At 45.9% G+C, this 21,190-nt stretch overlaps 2 protein-coding genes across 2 annotated transcripts; both read left to right on the forward strand.

Annotated features, from left to right (window-relative positions):
• The first annotated feature begins 6,444 nt into the window (after positions 1–6,444).
• Positions 6,445–9,714, forward strand: LOC111247008 (uncharacterized). The gene is made up of 2 exons (XM_086983420.1): positions 6,445–7,086; positions 7,721–9,714. The coding sequence occupies exon 2, from the start codon at positions 8,278–8,280 to the stop codon at positions 9,700–9,702; it is 1,425 nt and encodes a 474-aa protein (XP_086839546.1). The 5' UTR covers positions 6,445–7,086; positions 7,721–8,277; the 3' UTR covers positions 9,703–9,714.
• LOC147756896 (uncharacterized) lies at positions 9,703–19,138 on the forward strand (the record flags this gene model as incomplete). The annotated part of the gene is made up of 1 exon (XM_086983421.1): positions 9,703–19,138. A coding segment is annotated over one exon (306 nt), but the record flags the coding sequence as incomplete, so codon positions are not given.
• Between the last annotated feature and the right edge of the window lie 2,052 nt (positions 19,139–21,190).

Below are 21,190 nucleotides of genomic sequence, written 5' to 3' on the forward strand. Positions count from 1 at the left end.
CATTGTAGAGTAGAGAATTCCGATTCTCGATTTCAGTGTGGAGTTTAATGGGCTCGCTTTCTAGCGAGTAACGTTGAAGGCTGTGATCATCTCTGACGAGGGCTGCGAAGTTCTGCTCCTTACGCAGAGACTGGAACAACAATGTTGCCAGCATATGGAAACTGCTCTCCAAAAATAACGATCTTTTGAAAATTCTCTAAAAAATGTAGGAGTTACATGATATTTTTCTACTACTACTACTATTGCATGCTTTCTATGTAGACAAACTTCTGACACAGTCGTTGGACCTCTAAGTTAGGCAATAGTTTGAATAATCACCCAACGATCCCGTAGTGGTGATCAATGTGAATCGCAATATAATACATTGTATCATTGAACAATAACAAATAGTGATAAACATGGAGCATTCAATAACATTATATGCATATACTGAAATGGGCAGGGGTTGATCGCTTGTGGTTGTTTTTGTCAGCCGGCCAGCACAAATCCACAGCGTGGATCTTTTCGGCCTGCCTGCGACTAATGCCGCTTTCCACCGATGCTAGTACTGCATTCGGCTCCATCTCACGAAGAGTATTTTCACCGGGATTGTCATTAAAGTGTTATTCAAACAGTCCGACAAAGTCGAAGTCAGATACTTGCTACAACTTATACACAGGTCGAGCCATCTAGACGTATTATTACTGTAGCAGGATGAGGAACGGCCGAACGACAAGACGACGACATCGCCGCTGTTGTTGTTGTGAAACGTCGAATATATTTTAATGTTAATGGGAACGATTTTTCTTATTCGCGGAGGAATACGTCCGCGGCGATGGTGGCGCCTGTCTGCAGATATTTGCTGAAAGGTTCTTGCGGTGAGAACATCCGTCAAGGGCGCCCCTAGTCACGTCAATAGTTTTGTTGAGTCGCTGATGTGATGCCATTGGCTATGGCGACGGCGGCAGTTACTGAACCTTCTAATCGGATGACTGGTGGAGACCGCTAGAATTCGTTTGTGATTCCAGTGCTTTCCTAAGACTCCAGCTACGCCAGAGATGGCCGCAGACACGCTACTTCTGCTAAGTGTTTTCTCAGTTGTATGAGGTGCCAAAACAGCCCGTCTATTTCGCTAATCGGCATCGTCCAAACACAAATAGAATAAGCGATATAAATCAGCTGCTAACAATTGGACCCCATGTACTTCCGAATTTCTATTGGTCGTGCAAGCTAGGTTGGACTAAGAGGAACATAGTCGTTGACCAGTGGATTAAGAATTGGTATAGAAATGCAAACGCACATAAACATATACATACGACATTTCGGTGGACGGACGTCGCGGACAAGGGATTGGCAATGCTTAATGTAAACAAACATAGTATAGCCACACTTAGTTGTTGATTCAGGGTCCTATTCCAATAGTTACCCTCACATTGACAAAAGATGTTCGGCACCTGCGTTGGCAGGCGTGAATTGCTGAGATATAAACGATTACGTTTACATGCGTCTGCTTAAAGGACGACGTTTTTATGCAGAATTTTGGTTGTCCTCATTATTATACATGATTAAATACATAATAACTTTAGCCTAGCGTACTGATATGGGCTCAGTGGTGTAAGAGCGCAAATCAGGATTCTGGTTCTTAGTCTTCACAGAGTTGCTTGACCTGCTTAAAGAGAGCCCACTGTTTCACTTGGGCCGTAGTGTCAACCATTGCAAAGCCAGGCTTCGCTAAGCCTACGTCCTAACTAGGACAAACCGAAACATTATTTCATTAGTATATTCCCTTGTTGTGATTAGTTGAGCTGTGCCATAAATGATAATTAATTTTGTCACTAAGTAAAACAAACTTAAATCAAACCTGCGTTTCCTTAACTTTGATATACACATCCCTTTCCAAACTAATCTCTTAATCAAACTGCCTCAAGCCATTCAGCGTGAGACGGAGTATATTCAGCCAACTAGTCATAGCTATCAAGTTGGCACCTCCAATGAGAAAAAAGCTGATAAAATACTTACAAATAAAATAAATGAGAAAATACCGCTTATAAATAACATATCGACCATTCTTGCTTCGACACCAGTATGAGTTTCTGAAGTTTTGCAATTTTGATATTAAAAGTTCGAAATGAGAGTAGAATTTTTCATAACTTCTCTACCTCCTTTATGTCTTTCAGTGTGGGTATACAAGGCAATCTATTGGTGGCAATTATCAGTTGTTATTTCTATGGAGTGTTGTGAACACGCTGAGTGCCTAGGGATCTTCAAAAGGCTTTAGGCCAATCTAATATAAAAGTAGGACAAAGGCCTGATAATGCGTCTCTTTTTTGGAAATTGACTTTTATTACCCTGCAAATTAATGGTGCTAGCCTAGCATCTATAGCAATATCATATCGGAAATATAGTTGCCATCTAAATAATGATGAATAATACAAATTGAAGTGTCTGGTACAGTTGATGCAAAAAATTAGTAATTACATCATTATATCTTATCAGTTTTTAATTATCTTCCAAGATATATTTATTTCGATATAGTCGGGTTACGTTTCGATCAACTTAACTAATGTATCTATTTCATATACTTGTTTACTCTAGTTAGTCCTTAAGGCTTTTATCTGTAGTCGTAGTGGATATCCAAAGCTTCATGTAGTTAGTCCTATCGAGAGGATATCTATGAACTAATGTCCAAATGCAGCAGAAGTTTTTGTCGAGAGAACGGTGATGACAATCATAATATAGTGAAATTATTCTCCATCCATTCAACGAACACTTGACGAATGAACAGATGCTTCGGCGATTTGGCGCGTTTGGACTTTATCATATACACCAAGATAATACTTATCCGGCTTCTGTGACTTGACGCACCGCCTTCACACTCGGTCGAACGGTGGACAACGTGAAGACCTGCTTGTGTTGCCGTCACTCTGTCTTGTCTATATTCGCGTTAGAGGAGATTAGAATCGGGGCTTGGGCCATTGGGGTTACCCATCCATCGAGTACTTCTCGCTTAGTGCTCACCGTTCTTTGTCCTCGGCACCGTTGAGAACCGCCGGGTGAGAAGCCAGCCCTTGTTTAGGTGGTCGCGTCTCGACCGTAGCGTACCCTACAAGCGATCCGAGAGTCACCGAAAGACTGACTTTCTCTCGCAGTTGTTTCTGTCCCGTAGTAAAGGCAAAGGTGCAGGAATTGGCAGCAGCATCTGACAGCCGCATCATAAGCAATAGTAACAATAACGACGACAAGGACAACTATAACAGTTGGATACAACAACAACGACGTCACCAGCTGCAGTGACGGTGGGCTCTGGATGCTCCCGTCATTGTTGGTTGCCGCTATTGCTCTGGACAGTAGCGTCAAAGCTACGATCATCGCATCGCTTGCGTTCGCTCTCAACGCAAGAGAGCAATTTGCTGCTGCTGCTGCTGAAGCGATGCGTCTGTGATGGCGCCGAAGTGACACAGGCCAGGCGGCTGGCCTGCCTCGCAAGTCCATAGAGCAGCATTTGCATATCAAAGCCACGATAAGGATAACAGTTCATCCGGGCAAGCGGGCTACTGTTGATGCTGTAGTCGCTGTTGCCATCGTTGTTAGTCCACACGATCGAGCATCCATGAATCGTCGGCTGACCATGGAGACAACCAGGCCATCAGACTACAAACAGACTGGGACGATCCCCATCGTTACGGCGATGGTCGTTGTCGATATTAGCGTCATAGTTGTTGCCGCTAGACGCCGGGAGGTCTCATTGTCGTTATCGCGCTAGTCGCCGACCGTCACAGACACACACACACACGCACACAAAGATATATACAGACACAAACGCACAGAAGTAAACTACAGGTCCAGCAAAAACAGCAGAAGCCACAGCAGTCATAGAAACAGCAATCAGCAGATAGGACCCTCACATTGAAGTCGATATGTCTGCCCCCACTGGGACTAATGCTACCACTGGTGTTACTATTACCATCAGGGGTGACAGCCCAATAAGCGTCAGCCATCGAGAACATAGGGTAATCCGAGACCTTTGCTGGGGAATGGAGATGCATTGGTACTTCGTTGCTCGATTGGATGCAGCGGCTTAATTTTTTCCTTTGTGCACCCCTAAGGCCTGTGCGGCCTTACCCCCCTGCGGCATATGATATGTGGCCGGATACTTGCCAGACCAGAATTCCGTTGGTAGCCATCAAAGCTTTTGTCCGACGTGAAAAACGGCTTTTTCAGTATTTTCAGCAGATCAGGCTGCTATGATCAGCACATTACGGTTGTCCTCAGTTCTGCAGATGGCAGCTACGTTTGTAAAAGACAGTGAATGACTTTAGCTTATATTAAGCAGGGAGGTCAAGAGAAAATGGTTTCGTTAGACCAGCACGAAACAAGTAAAGCTTCTGAAATGTTATTAAAGACAATTTAGAAAAAAAAAATCGGTACATCTTATGTTGCTAGAAAGAGTGCTAAGCAATGGCTTATCTTTTCAGTTTGCATAAAAAATCACACGTCAGATTAATAGCTTTTGACTAGGGATCTACTGAATAACTCTACTGTTATATGAGTAAAACGTATTTGTTAGGCGTGACTTGTATATCCTACAGAAAAGCTTGTCGTTCAGTGGACGATTGTACAAGTTATCTCTATAGAATTTTTTTAGAGCAAGTTATTTTACTTTAGTTTGTTACAAGTGTACACACAACTTTATGTCGATCAAATGAAGGTAGCTATCTAAAATCTAAGTTGCCTTGCATTTAGCATGTAATAATACAAATATGAAACAAAAGAAAAAAAACAGTTAGTTCGTGGTTCCTTTCTTCGTTCGGTGAAAACGATGACGGATAATACCTTTACATCGGCGGATCTGGTTCGTTGACTGATTTTTCAGCTGATGATTCAGAAGCTGAAAAAACTTCTTTGCATGCTGTCTTGTCAGCGTTTGTTATGTGTAATGCTAACTAGCTGCTCTATCGTGTGTACGTCTGTCCTGGCCGGCACCAATAGCTGCAGATTTGGCAATTTTCGCTGGTTCCGGATCGTGTAGGAACCATCGTATCTTGTACCGGCTTTTTGAGCATGGAGTTCATAATTTTCTAGGATCCGGATTCTCTTTATGGTAGTCGACTGAGCTCGATTCGTGTTTCACCGCTGTAGCTATTAGAGCTGCCGGTAAGCGAATAGCTATAGTCTTTGACTAAGCTTCTCTTACTCTAGCACATCCAAAGGAAGCGAGCTAAAACTCCCAATGGCCATTGCTGTCGGGCCTAAAAGTCCGATGCTTGTTTACTTCTATTACTACGATTAGATAGTACAGCTTTTCTTGATATTACGCCAGAATTCCCTTACTCCGACGCTTGGACCTAGTTTTGCCAGTGCTAGCGGAACCGCTGCGGCTATTAGCCAGCATCATATGCTATTCTTATGGCTTTGCACCCTTCTACACTGCGTCTGGGTCCACAAGCTCATACGGTTCGTACACACACATATATATGTACATATAGAGAACGAGACGTTTGTCTACGAGACTGGCCTCGAAGCTGCTTCTGTGAGTATCTGGGCTAGCGAGCTTGCAGTAATGTGCGCGTGTATAAGTCAGTGTTTGTCTGTGAGCACAATTCTCTGCTGCGAAGCAGCGATTGAACGGCCTGCCGACTTCAAGGCCCGCGACTCCGACCCTACTACCCTCACTTATATTACTACATCGAAAGCCACCATTGCTGCCACTAGTGTAATAGGAGTGGCGGTGGCAGTGCTGCATCAGTCTGTTGTACAGAAGAGCCTGTCGGGCGCTGCGGACTCTTGGTCTGCTCTTGTTGCCTCCGCAGACTTCAGCCCTCGATAACAGCAGGCCACCGTCCACACAAATACACAAATAGCCACGCTGCTTGCAGCCTAAGCAGCAACCGGCGGTGCTGATGATGGCAGCGGCGACTGGCCTGCTAGATGGCCGCTGCAGAGTTGCCGTACCGCGCCGGTAACAGTTAGGCCGACCGGTCGTCTAGTGTGGTTTAATACATAGGTAGCTATAACACGCCACCGTTGGACAGTGTATGGCGAGTTGAGTGGGGAGTGAGCCGTCAGACTTCTGCTGCTGCTGCTGCTGCCGCCGCCGCTGCGAGTTGTCGTAGTAGTATTACTAGCGGTAGAGCAGGCAGGCGAGTGAGTAAGGTTTGGCTAGCAGCTAGGTTGGCTGGCACGCTGACTGGGTGCCTAGTAGGCTAGTGTAGGACAACAGCGGGAGGTTCTTTCGAGTCTGCGGCAGTTCCAGGTTCGAAGCTGCTGCTGCTGCTGCTGTCGACGAACGAACAGTTTGCTGCTGGCGGTCGAACAACCGCCGAAAGAGCGCGAGTTAGCGAGGAAGCGAGCGAATGAACGAAGGCTAGCTCTCGTCGTTGCTGGCGTTGCTTCTTCGCTCGAGGAGCGTTAGATCAGCGAGTTCCTCCATTGCTCCGGGTGAGCGGGCGGACAAGAGCTCGCTCTCCCAGGCTCCGCCCGGCGGACCGCCTTTAGCTGACGTCACCCGCCGAAACGCCAATCGCTGGCCGCGCGCCGATAGCTCCCTCTGGCGGCGCCTGGCTGACGAGTTACAGAGAAGGTGTTCGCGGAAGATAGTGATGTCTGGGCGCTGATCGTGGTAGTCGTGTTCGTCGCGCGGTGGACTCACAGTTTCTATCAATCAGGCCATCGTCTCGTACCCAACTACGTCCTGACAACACAACAGCAAACAAACCGTTGTTGTTTGCTGACGACGTTGGGAGAGTCGACAAAACTGAAACGCGTGAAGGTAAAAAAATTCAGAAGAAAGGAACAGCAACGAAAAGACTATACGAGACTCCTGCAAGTCGGTTTTGATAACAAACAAATGAGAAAAACGTAATAAATAGAAATCTAAAAGGGAAATGACAGCAACTATAAGTGAGTGACCATTTCTTGATCCGGGAGCCCATCTGATATCCGTACCTTCGGTGTGATGACCAGGTTCGAGCAACGAGAGCTACTACAATTACAGCGTTCACCACTACTACAAAATCAGTGCGTTGTGGTGAATGTCGACGAGCTCAATCAATACAACCCATTGATCATTACGATAGCCCACTTCTGAATTGTGGATCAATCCGGCAGGTAATCGGACGACCTGATTGATAATCTACCTAATTGTGATTTGCGTCATCTGATCTTTAAAATTTTCAAAATGCAACAATAGCAGGTGAATTCTAAGTGTGTCGTGATTTATTGTTTAAGTGAGAGTCGGGTGAGATCGAGAAACCACTGAGATAAATACGAAATATAGTGCGCGCATTCATATCGCTCTCTCTCTCTCTCTCTCTCTCCCTCCCTCTCTCTCTCTCTCTCTCTCTCTCTATCTCCCCATATATATGTGTACAAATGTTAGCAAGGGTACTCCGGTGTAATGACTACCGCGATACTTGACCATCATCTTTTTCGACATCACTGCCGTACTCCGCTATCGTTGATGGTGTTAGTGAACCCAATTACGGACAGTTCGAGCCAACGTATGCCCATCGTACGGAGTGTGTGACATATAGATATTTCTCAAAGCCTTGTTTTGGTCGCGTCATCATTGTTGTCTCGTGCAACGATAAAAAAAGAAAGAAGTGTGTGCGGTGGAAAAACGACGTCTAAATTCAAAATAGTCTCATTCATAATAATAATAATAATTACTATTATTATTATTATACTAGTAATACGAAAAAAATCGTGCGTATGTATGTGTGTGTGCTTATTACCTGTGCAGTGTACAGAGACCATTACTATAACAACGGCAACATCAGCAGCGGCATCAACTTCGGCAACGACAACAACAAAAAAGGTGAATGAAACTAAGTAAGTGTAAAGTTGATCGGTGTATGCGATCTACTCGATCTTCGCCCTCGTACACGGACACGTAGTGCGTCGTTGTTGTTGTGGTAGAAAACAGAAACCTACGAACATCTGTATCAGTGCGCATTGCGTATTGAACGGGACGCCGTCATTTTGCCCGTCGCAAGTAGACGGCACGAACCTAATTGAAAAAAACCCAATCTCATCAAAGCGAACCTGACGCAAGTGATCCTACGGAAACATTGTGTGTTGGTGTCCAGCCAACGTTGCGCGGCCGCAAAGCCGTCTGCCGCGACGCCGGTCGTCGTCGTGTTGGTGTGAGCAAGGTGCCTCGCGAACTAAGCCCCACGATTCGGCGCCACGTTGGAGTTGGAGTGGTGGAAGAGCAGCGGCGTCGAAGTGAAGACGGAGCGCGACGCCGACGGGACCGCCGGTGAACTGGCCGGTGGGGGTGGCGGTGGTGGCGGCGAGATGGCCGCTGGCTCCAACCCGTATCTGGCCACCAGCGCCGTGTCCAGCCTCTCGCACTTCAGCAGTATGACACAGGCGCCCGGGGGCTATGGACGAGAACCGCCTGAAATGAAATATATGCCCGCCACCCAACAACACCACCAATGGGCCGTCGAGTCGATGTGGGCGCCGGCCATCCAGGACATCAAGCCACCCACAGCTGGCGGAGGCCAGCCAACAATGGATATGCCGGGCGCGCTCAGTGCTCATCAGCGTCAACAGGTTCAGGCGCAAGCCCAGGCCCAAGCAATGGCTGGTTGGCACATGGCCGCCGCTGCTGCCGCAGGCCATTCGCCCCCGCCGACATTTCACCAGCAGCATCAGCAGGCGGTTGGTGTCGGAGTCGGCGTTGGAGTCGGGAGCATGGGCGTTGGCGGTATGGGCGGCGTGTACGGCATGCTCGGCCACGTAGGCCATATGAGCGGTCGCGAATCGGTCCCTTCTCATTCCGACCAGGTGACTTCACAGCTGAGCGGGGGCTCGTTGTCTTCGCCGACACCGACGAGCATTCACAACGAGCTATCCCCGCTCCATTCAAGACTTCTGGGTGACCCCCGAGGTCCTGAGAGCGGCGAAGAAGAAGCTCCTAGTTCGGACGACCTGGAACAGTTTGCGAAGCAGTTCAAACAGCGCCGAATCAAGCTAGGCTTCACGCAGGCCGATGTCGGTTTAGCTCTCGGCACGCTGTACGGTAACGTGTTCAGTCAGACAACGATATGCCGCTTCGAGGCGCTGCAGTTGAGCTTCAAGAACATGTGCAAGCTTAAACCTCTGCTGGCCAAGTGGCTCGAGGAGGCGGACAGCACGACGGGATCCCCAACCAGCATCGACAAGATCGCCGCACAGGGTCGCAAGCGGAAGAAAAGGACAAGCATCGAGGTCTCGGTGAAGGGCGCCCTCGAGTCGCATTTCCACAAGCAGCCCAAGCCGTCTGCCCAGGAGATTGCGAGTCTGGCCGACAGCCTGCAGTTGGAGAAGGAGGTGGTTAGAGTGTGGTTCTGCAATCGTCGTCAAAAGGAGAAGCGTATGACGCCTCCTATTAACGGTGGTCCCGGTTCTACGGGTACTCCTGACCATTTGCTTATGTCAACTTCCCCCTGCTCGCCGGCCAGCTCCGACCACCACCTGCCGATGCAGCACCACCATCTCAACCACCCCTCGCCACCACCGACCCATCATCACAGTCACAGCCCGCACGGGCATCCCCCACACCATAGTCCCCACCACCACGGAGGACCCCACGGCCTGTCGAGTAGCCTCGCCGGGGGTCTGCCAACGCACAGCGCTCATAGTGCAGCCGCAGCACATGCGGCAATGGCGATGGCCCATCATCAGAGCCATCTGCACTCGCTAGGGGGCCCGCACCAGTCATTAGCTGCCCACTGACCCCCGCTGTACCCCGGCGGGCCTCCATTTTTCAACCCCCACGATACACTAGCCCACCAAACACAACAGCCAACCCACCAGCAAAGCCTGCAGCAGAGCCTGCAACAACAACAACAACAACAGCAGCAACAAGCTCAGAATAACCAGAATACCCAAACAGGGCAGCAGCAGTCGCAACAGCAGCAGGTTGCTCTGCCCTCGTTGACGTCGTGCAATCCCCAGACGCCCCAGTCGCAGCCCCCGAACTCGGCGCAGTCCTCGCAGAACGGCAGCCCGCTAAATCCCGACAGCCAGTCCCGATGCTAGGGACACATATGGCGTGTTGACGGCAGTGGTGATAGCATGGCTGACGTGAATGTTGTCCTTCCGACATTGCGAGGAATGGTGCCATAAAGTGACGGTGAGGGAACGGCAAAGGAGTTGAAATAGCTGAAAGTGTTGTGGGGAGACGAAAGAGGAGATGAGAAAGCCGACGATTTGATGAGTGCGCAAAGCCTAGTTAGCAGCGACTGAGCTAGGCAAAGATTGCAATAACAACAGAAATTGCAGCAACGATAAGAACGATTACAGATAAAACAGAAGCAAAAAGCCAAGTAACAATAAACGAGAGCAACAAGTTTTTGGTGGATGGATGCTGAGGTGTGATGGCGTGGGTGGCATGCGCAGCCGCCGGGGAACGAGCCCTCTCAACCCTCCTGGCAGACCGAGACCTCGGGATTGGAAACGCCAACAGTGAACTATCAGTTACGTAAGCCAACGACGTTGGCAAGCAACGTTGTTCAACGTTGAACCAACGTGGTTTGTCGCTTTTTCGACTCATACGAACCCTGAGAGTCCGCGACGTTGGTGGGACCGCCGCATCGACAGCTTTTCGAAAAAACCGGCATTCCGTCAGCTCGCGTACGACGCCATCTAGCGGAGAGCACAAAAGAAAAACATATAAACAGAATTTTAAAAGAAAAACACAGGCAGAGCTAATAAACAGGAGAAAGGAAGCGAAATAAGCAAATGCTGAACAGACCATGATAGTACGGAATAGTAAGATAAAGGCAAAACGAATTTGTCGCTGTAGAAAACGAATGATTCTGCAACGTTAACAGCAGCTGCAGCAGCGGAGAGTACTCGAATGTACGGGATGTAGGTCATCGCACCCAGGCCGCCTTATCATGACGAAGCAAGCGTACTTACATACTCGTACTGGCCAGACTCGAAATGACTCTAGCAGACTGCGACGATCTGACTACGAGATCTGGGGGGAATCAATTCTTTTTTCCTTCACAAACAATAGCCCAAGTGCCGTCCGCCTCTGACCCGCCGAGCCAAGCCACGACTGGCCACACGGATCTACCTGACTGTATGCATGGCCTGTGCATATAGCAAGTCCCTGTCAAGTACCCATCCGTCTGACACGAAAAGCACCGTTACCTCAACAACAACAACGATGACAAGCAACAACAACGACGACGACGACGACGACGACGATGAAGACGACCATCACATCAGGAAAGACCGCATCCATGACAACTAACCTCGTTAGTTCGCCGGAAGAATAGTAGCACGGTATGCATGATACTGTTGCGACAGACTCTGGAAAACACAACAACAGTTACAAGTATCATTAGCACTGCTGCTGCTTCCACTAAGCCAGAGAGGAAACCTGAACTAATTTACTTCAGTCACTTACTTCATTTTGTCCTACCTCTATAGTTGCTTTTAGGGTAACGAATCAGATTATCGCAATGTCGCCAGCTGAGCAATACCTATACAACATCGGCAGAACCACACAAGAACACGCGAGAAGTATATATTAATACGAGCTATTTGGTGCGTCCTCAGAGTCGACGTCGGCTGCTGCCTTTTCAGTAGACAGCTCAGAAAAGGTGCAAGCAAATGATGAGACGGCCTTGACTAACCAGCACGTGCTTTTGCGGTGCGACGAGGTTCTACGTCGTTTGTCCTTCTCATCTTTAACCCGAATTGAAAAGCTCATGTGCACACGTCATCGTTTACCTATCGATGACAGCATCATCGCGTTAATCAAACGTGAAGGTCCATCTAAGCACAAAATATCAATACAGTAACAAGAAAATAACTGTGTGCAAAACAAAAGTCTCGAGAGAGAGCCAAGGGAACAAATTCAGAGGGGAGCTTGCTAGCGCAACAAACAACAACAAACAACAATAAATAATCACACACTGCGTTAGCTAAAAAAGAAACATCAGCCGTCTACCATCGTTAAAAAACACAGGACAACAACAAACATTGGAAGCGGTGATGATAAATATAACGTGCACACCATTATTATTAATGCTAATGACTAAGTGCTACAGACACTCAATGACAGCACGTTCTGTACAGAGACTATTGTGTATAAAGATGATACATACCAATACGATACAATGATGATGATAATGATACAATAACAACGTCTATTATATTGTAAGCGCAAGCCTCAATTGTAGTAGAGAGAACGTGAGAATGGATTGATGAAATACGCGTATTGATCGATATGCTAAAGATGATAAGAAGATCAAGTGAAAGAGAGATATACAGAAGCACATACAAGGGGTCGTAACGTTGGCAAGAACGTCGTCCTTCGTTAGGTTTTGAACGTTGTCCTACATTCTAAGCATCGATCTATAATGTTGCGGTTCTACGAATATCGTTTTGTGTTAAGGTTTATTTTCTGCTGCTACTATTGAAATTTTTCCTCTGTAGTCCCTGCGTGCGTAGGAGACCTGCGCTGTTAATGAGGCAATGATTAAAAACATGATAGATTGTCAAATACCACATAGCTGCAATGGGCGGCCAGAAAGGGGCTGCCAAGATTGGCTACTAATTAGTTCAATTTGGTCAGAATACAAAACAAGGCTATAGGGAAATCGATACAAAGAGCAAGATGGAAAATTTGAAACCGTTCTACGATAGAGAGACTATAGAGTAATATAAGGTGGAGTACTTTGAATAAAAATACACCAACACACTCGAACAATATGAATCCAACAGAATACGAAAAAGATAGACGCGAAGACACTGTGCTCTATATGTGTTTGTGTCGACTCGAGACCAGACTAGTCCAGCTACCTAATTAATAGTAATAATACTAATCTAAATAATAGCGTTTGATCATCAAGTCCTGAGATAGCAAGGAGCGGCTTCAGGATACTGAAATGATAGAATACACCCTAATTTTACTGGTTGGTATACTTCTTGGCACAATTCTACCGGGTTACTGATGTGGACACAACTAACAACGGAGCAATACGCCAGCAGTCGCTCACTAGAAACAACAATCTCAATTTGATTCCTGCCAATAATTGACAAAGCGAAATACAAACAGGCACACAGATAGATACACGTCCACACATACGCTCAACAACAACAACAACAAGATCAGGAGCAAAAGCTTTCCTCTCTTCATTTACCTGGAATATGGACAAGGCTTTTTTCTGGGTCAGTTACATCTTTCGTTGTCAATATTTCCTATGGTAGATAATTCGTGTGCGCGGATTGTGGCCGCTTTTATCGAACACCCACTCCCTCAAAGTGGGTCTACCATAATTCATAGACAAAACAATACTGAGCGTAACCTCAAGCTGTTTTTAATTTTTTTAAAATTAAAATATACAGCGGTCCTCAAGCTGGTTTTAATTTTTTTAAAATTAAAATATACAGCGGTCCTCAAGCTTCTCGCTCACTCGCTTTCTTTACCAAATTCCATTTATGCCCGGCTAAAAAAAAAAAAAAAAAAAAAGCTATAAAAAAGACAAAAAAAAATTAGCTAGAGTTTACGAAATTATTTTTCATCGAATTTTGTGTCGGAATGATCAGCAAGTAAATCTCATAAGGTCTGTCCATGAATGCTGAAGACCCTGTGGGTAGGGAAACAGACAACAAATACGCTATAAATACTGGTATAGTATTACTATGATTACTCTGATGCTGCCTATTGTATGACGGATGTCAATGGCACACTTCTGATTACTCTGGTAGAATTGACACGGCTATATGGAATTTGAATAGCATTACAAAGATGCTGACCATGAAAAAAATAAGTGCAATATAGGTCGAAGTCGTAATGGTAACAGGATGACGGTGAACGTAATGTTACAGGTTTGTGACCAATCGAGAGGCTGAATGCGAATAGTTGGATCTTAGGGTAGAAAACGAAAAAGAGAAGATTTTTACTATTTGTGTTTGAGACACGACACATTACACAGCCATACGTGACGTATTAACAGATACGATAACTAACTGAAGTTTGCTAACTTCATCGCGCGATGATGAAAGACTCTAGGAAAAAGTCGTAAAATGAGTAAGATCACGGCTGACTAATGGTGGTAATAACGTGAAGAGTACCTCCGTTGGTAAATGTGAAGGAGGTGATGATAAGGATTATAATGAAGAAATCTATACGTAGAAATTCAAAGTGGTTGCCGGACGCCGTACATGTCGCGAACAAGTTTAACAGTGACATCGATAATAATAATAATAATAATATTAAGTTACTAATAATAGTTACTATTATTATATTAATGCGTCGAGATAGCAACTTGGCGTTATTCTCGTTGGCAGTGACTAAATCAAATAGAACCAAAAAACGACACAATAGTAGACCACAATGATGACGCACCTACGCAACAATAGATAATAACTAGCAAGGAAACAGACGATTTCAGAACATTACAAGGAATGAAAGAATCAGCTGAAACGCTACCAAAAGCAGCAATATGAATGCGTTCATTCGTGGAGACACGGAAAGACATATTTTTTAGTGTACAGACATGCTCACAAACCTAAAGTTTCAACGTTGACATGGACAATACGTGTAGTATTCATTATGATAAAAACGAGTTTGGGGAGTATGAAAAGCTAACCTTTGCTGCGGCACACGACCAGGCCCTGCGTCGCCCTAACCTAGATCTCAGCCTAGACAGGCAGTCAGCGAAACACAAGAAAGACAGATAGCAAGTAAACAAACAAACAAACAAACAAACAAATACAAACCGTTTTTGTGTGCTAATAATGATAATAATAACAACAATAAGTCTCTCAATACCAATCCGACACTGCTGTACTTATCATTGAGCGTTATTCTTCGATAAACACGGCTCTGGAGTAATTTCGAGCGCTAGACCACGACAAGTGTGGGGGGTCATTGCGAAGCGATTACGATCCCGACGAGTGTAAGAAGCAGTCGTATCATGATCGGTCGTAAGAACAAGCAAAAGATACATAGTGTAAGTCTGAGTTTATCAAAAAAAATTGGGCGGCTCAGGTGCCACTTCAATAGAATAATATTAAACTCGACCGCGTATGTTGGGCCAGGTTCCTCCGCCCCCCGACGTTCAAGGGGGCGCTCATCTTTGTGATCTTCGGGGCGTTGTTCAACTCTCGAACAGTTTCAACAGAAAAACGAATTCAAGTGAGACAGCCCAGTTTCGGCTGACGTTTCCCTATTTTGTACAGTTAACCAATGGGGCTAATAACCGGGAAAAAGCCCAATTGGAATTTCTATTTTAATAAGCGTATCATTATCGTATTTGGCTACCAGTGTATACGCGGGTCAGTGAACATACTTTCTCTTTTCGGTTGGTGTTGAAACAAAACTAGTTTGTCGTTTCCACGCTATGTCTTACGGATAACATAATAGATTGGTTATTATTCTGTGACAATTGTGTACAGGCTGTGATTGCTGAGGGTTCATGCCGTACAATGCACATGGCCATAGCTTGGCTGGTCACACAAACCATCGTGTGGCTTACATGATTGCCTCAATGGAGAACGTGTAAGCAAGTAAGACGTTTATATACCGCACCTGCAATACGTGTCCGAACCGAAGTGTAACAGATCGATCCATCTATTACATACGATTCTCCAACGATAGTGGTCTTTTTCTACTTCGACGACCACTACGGCTACAATGATTAAGTAGCGTGTTCTACAGTCGGGCTCATAATTCGAACGATTTGTTGCTAGTACGATAACAATAATAAACGTGCGATGCGATCGACGCTGGTGACCAGTTGTCGTTGTTGCTGTTGTCATCGTCGAACAATAATAACAATTCGTAGCTGCAGCGGCGATAGGAACAAGATGACTTGTCGCCGCAGAGCAGCTTTTACGTCGAGCTTTCCACTTACTCCTTTCTCCCATGTGACGGTGTCGTACGTGGATCGTGGCGCGTTTACCACCAGCCGACCGAACGATCGATCGTTTCTGCCGCCGCCGCCGCCGCCGCCGTCGCCACTGCTACGAAGCGGCGTCTTCGTCGTTGTCTGCCTATCTGTGCATGTGAATGTCTGCCGAAGCAACGAACGCAAGTTGTTCGTTTACCTGCCTTTTAGCTGCTGGTGGCCGTGCTGCTGGTACGGACGATGATCATCGTTGCTGCAGGGAGAAGTGGCCTAACCGTCGTGGCAGCGGTGCTGCTAGAATTGCTGCCACTGCTAATGGCAGTGGTGTCGGTGGTTCGTCTGCGTCGGAACAGCAGTGACGCGCTTCGCGCGTTGCATGCCACATCGAGCAGACATCAGCCACCATCAGGCGGCAAGCTTAACAACAACGACGACGCTGGCAGGCGAACGTGGTCGAAACAGTACGTGATCTACCGAAGGTTCGAAAGCAGTAGCAGCGACGGTTGTGCCGGCGTTGACGCTAACAACGACGAACGCGAGCGCTGACTAGGAGCTGTTGTTGATTCATGGTGGTGATGTCGGTCTAGGTATGCTAGCTGGTACGGCGTTGTTGCTGCTGTTACTCGAGACGAAAACGAAGCCTGCCAAGTTTGTGGCTGCAGCAGCGTCAACGTTCGCTACCAAGGGTGATGGTGGTGATACTGCTGCTGATTCGATGAAGTAAAGGAAAGATGTACAGCACCCTGTTCGTTTTCGCCGTTCTCGTAGCGAAGCTGCCAGCGGACACTACAACAGCAACGGCAGCAGCGACAACAGCAACACCCTCCGTCACCGCCAACAACAACAGCAGCGACAGCGACAACAGCAGAGACGCTATTGCGTTATGAATTGCGCCGTTAGAGGCAGTAAGAAGGACAGTAGCAGGCCGGCCAAGCCAATTTAAGCCGATCCAGTGGCCCTTGGGCCGACGTAAAAAGCACCAAACGCCAATTGTCATGGTGATGCTAGTACTCGTCGTAGTGATAGAAAACATATAGTGCACGGGAATAAATAGACAACACGGTTTATGTCACGGATGAAGCTGCTGCTGCTGCCACCGCCGCCGCCGCCGCCGTCGCCGCCGCTGCTGCTGCCGCCGCCGCCGCTAGTTTCGTCAACGGCGGCAGCAGCAGCAGCAGCAGCAGCATCAGTGGGCAACCGGCAACAAAGATGCCCCGATCATTGTTCGAGATATTATCATCAGGGTGTCTACCGTGTTGCTACTGCGGTACAACCTGAGGGTTGACGCTTTATCTGTACCGTATTGCACATTGCGGTGTTATTTTCATTACAGCGGTTATTGCTAATGTGATGCTTTCTATTAGATTCGAGTTGAACGACGCACCTCGATAGTACTCAGTCTAGGTGCTTGTAACATAAATACCTAACAATAATGATAATAACATTGTATCGTACACTACTACGCAAAACAAGGCAACCCCAGCAGATAACTAAAGAAAAGAACACGAAAACACGTACAAACACAGTGTCATCCAAACAGACAAATCCCTTCGCATATATATATATATATATATGGAGAGAGGGAAAAACAATGGACACATAGCATGGAGACGCCTATGGCGCTATAAAGGATACGACCGAAATAATAACTGCTATATATATATATATATATATATAAGTATATAAATACACTGTAAATATGATCTGTCCTTTACTGTAATGTCGAATTACAAAAGCAGTATATTTAGAAAAAAAAGATATAAAGAAACTTTCCCATACAACACATTCCGGAGCAAGGCAACCCTGATGGAAGGTTGTCTACTTGAAAAGTTAATTGCTTTTATTAAACTAAGCCATTAGCAGCAGCAGCAGCAACAACAACAACAGTAACAGGAACCCATCTCAACAGAATAATAACTTGTCGATACGAACGGAAGCGATTGGGGATCGGAGTAGTAAAAACTGAGAACGGGCAACGGTGGCATGTGTTATGTTAATTAATTTATTATTTCAATTCGTAAATATGTCACCGACTCCTGATCAGGTATATCCACTGAAGGTGATGTACGTATCAGGACGCTGCCTCTGATGGCTTCGACGTCTTTTGGCCAAGCTCACTGCTGATTACATCTGTATTACCCGTTGAAATTGTGCTTTTCACGTTTATTCATTCATTTCCGTGATCAAGGAATCTGATAAAGTTATATTCCTAAGTGTTTCCATAAGTAAAGTTATTGATCAGGCAAAACGTTACCTATGATTCTGTTCTAGCGCACTTCCACTTAGCTTTTAACTGATCTGTTGACTACTAAATAGGATATGTAAACTGCTACGGTACATGTTTCGTGCAGGGAGCACTGCCCCATATATATATATATATATATATATATATATATAGTCAAGAAGAGCTTCAAGCGTCGGCCGCCAGTAAAGGTGCGTATCGCCGTGTTTTCGTAAGACGAGTCGAAGAGTTAGTTGATGGTCGCGTTCAAATCTTCCTGTCCTCACACCATGCTACCTTTGATATTATTATTAATGACGATTACTACATCTATAGGCCGTTATTAAAGAATTGTGTGTGATCACGACGAAAAATAGGTGAACACAATAGAAACTCTATAATGTCTGCAAATGACGACGTTATGGAAACACAAAGGAACCGTGCAACAAAGAGCTACGGAAAGAGACCGAACGAGAAAGACTGAAATACATACTGACGAAGACAAACAAAATAGAAACATGGAATACCCAAGTCGAGGAATAACAATAAGGGGTGGGCCTGAGGTTGGGGTACGATATGAGTACTTGTGGGGAAACGACAACGGATACCCGCTAACGTAGGTAGAGCGACGACCCATGTAAATAGAAGAAAAGTAGCAAGAACGACAAAGGCGGGGGAAGAGCACCAAACTGCGATTGGATAAAGGCAAACAGTTGTCAATGCGAACAGAACGACGATGATGATGATGATGACGACGATAACGATTATAATGATGCTAATAATAAAACTATTAATAATAATAATAATAATAATTATTATTATTATTATTATTATTATTATTATATAAAGATGACACTAGATGAAAAACGTGATGAAATGAGCTTGAGATATAAAATATAAAAGGTGGAGATTGAAGAAGATGGTGATTGATGATTAAACTGATGATGATGATGATGATGATGATAAAAGAAAGACACTGAGAAAAAACACAAAAACGTAAACAACTGCAGCAACGTTTGTTCAGGTGCAAAATAATTCAAAAACCAAATAAACTTCTGGCCCATGTGGGCTCCATGTACAGCCATGTATTTTTATTCCCGCAACCAGTCACCGTACGTGCATGCATAATGAGCTACATAGCGTAACTGTTAGAATAGGTTCGATCTTTCAATTCGTTCGCTGATTCTAGACTTTCTGAGCCTGATGGCCTTTGTCAGAAAGAAGCTAGATTATGGATTCTTAACAAGATGCCTGTTATCAGAATAGCGGAGATAGTTTACACAGTCAAGAGCTTACCCCTAATATCTGTTCGATTTGTCGCAATGAGCGGGCAGATTCACCCATCTTAGGTAAAACTAGACTTAAGGTAGCGCATGTAACAACCCTCAGCAACGGAAGGATTCTTGAATTCAGACCCTCATCGTCGTCTACTTCAAGTGACTTCGTTCCATCCCGTCGCATTCCACCACTACACAATCATAACACAACGTACGTACAGCTTGTTCTATCTAGTTAAATCGAGGAATATCTCACATATACACACAGAAACACGCACGCACACATACTATCAAAGGTGTATCATTGAAGCTGTCGTCAGTTGTTAGAAGAACTACGATCGACGCTTCTTCTCCTTAGCAGTTGCTTCGTCCTACATTACGACGATGAATCGAATGACTGAAGACCCGAAGAGCCTCGGCGGTGAGTGAGGTGGTTCTACTTCAATGACTGTGACAACGGCGATGACAACGACGACGAAGCCAGCCATGAAGACTACGACAGTCTTCTACTACCGTTCTTTGCGTGAGTGCGTACTTTGCCACGCTGTACCGCTATCGTGTCCCCGCACTGTTGCCGCCGCCACCGCCGCCGACGACGACGACGCTGTGGTTCTTATAGTAGCAGATGCCTGTTCGGTCGTATATGCGTGCCTGTCTCTATCTGTCTGTCTATTTGTTTGTCCATTGGTCCATCTGACGCGCAAGGCCTGTTGCCGCCGCCCGTGGCATGCCTGCGTGGTAGTTGATTGTGCGGGACGGCACCGTCGGGATCGGCAGGCAGGCTGGCCGATGTGACGGAGTTTGGATGGCTTTTCGACAACGACTTTGATTTCAGTCGTCGTTCGGTTACTGCTATCTTCTTCAGAACAACATCAGTATCCATATAATCAAACAGCAACCAGCTTCTACAATAGCAAGCGACTTATGTACCCATACAGTTGGCTGTACTGGCATTAATATTGGCAGTAGTAGTGGAAGTAAAAGTAGTGTTTTAGTTTCACGTTGGCGAGACACCCCCCACCGCATCATTGCTAGTAATATTGCCGTAATACTGCTAATGGTGGTTGTGGCGCATCGCTGTTTGAGAACCGTATTTGCGTCTTCGTTGACGGTGTGGTCATGACGTTCGACGTTGCCTTGAGTTAACAATAACAACAACAAGAGTCAGAACAGCGTATGTACGGCGACTGTTGCTGTTAGTGACGGTGGTGTCGTTGACGTTACTGTTCCTTGAGCTCCGAATGATTCTTGTTGCAGGTCGTTTCGATCGGTCTTTATTCTTCTGTTATTTGGTAAATTTTGCAGCAGGGCCGACGTAGCGAAAAAAGGGCTGCGCCCGCGGGTGCGCGGGCGGTTTTGCAAAGCTACTAGTCTATAGTGACCTAGTGACGCTGTACCGTATAGTATACAGTTCATCTACTGACAGTGTGTAACGCCTGTAACCAGTGTTATTATCATTATTACTATTGCTTGTAATTTTACGTTGTAGAACACCGTGTGCACTATTGCTGGGTTCCAACATGGGGCACTCCATTAATGAAACGCTCCCGCTGCTCCACAGCACCTCATCGTATAGCACCTTCGGTTCATATTAAATTAGCGCTAAAAAAAAATCAATTACAGACGTTTCCAGAAACGCCTCCGCTAACGCGACGTTCATAAGTGCAATGTGACAGCACTTTCCTGTATAAAGTATTCGGTTGTTTTCCATTAAGTAGAAACAGTAGTAATTAGGCCGAGAAAGTCCTACGCGCAGGTATTAACGGAGGCACATCCTATGGACCTATCTGTAATATCATTCAATATGAGGTACCAAACGGTTTAACACATAATGGTTGGCGGCTAGCGCCCGA

This window comes from Varroa destructor, unplaced genomic scaffold, assembly GCF_002443255.2.
Source record: "Varroa destructor unplaced genomic scaffold, Vdes_3.0 BEIS01000003.1, whole genome shotgun sequence".
Classification (NCBI taxonomy): domain Eukaryota; kingdom Metazoa; phylum Arthropoda; class Arachnida; order Mesostigmata; family Varroidae; genus Varroa; species Varroa destructor.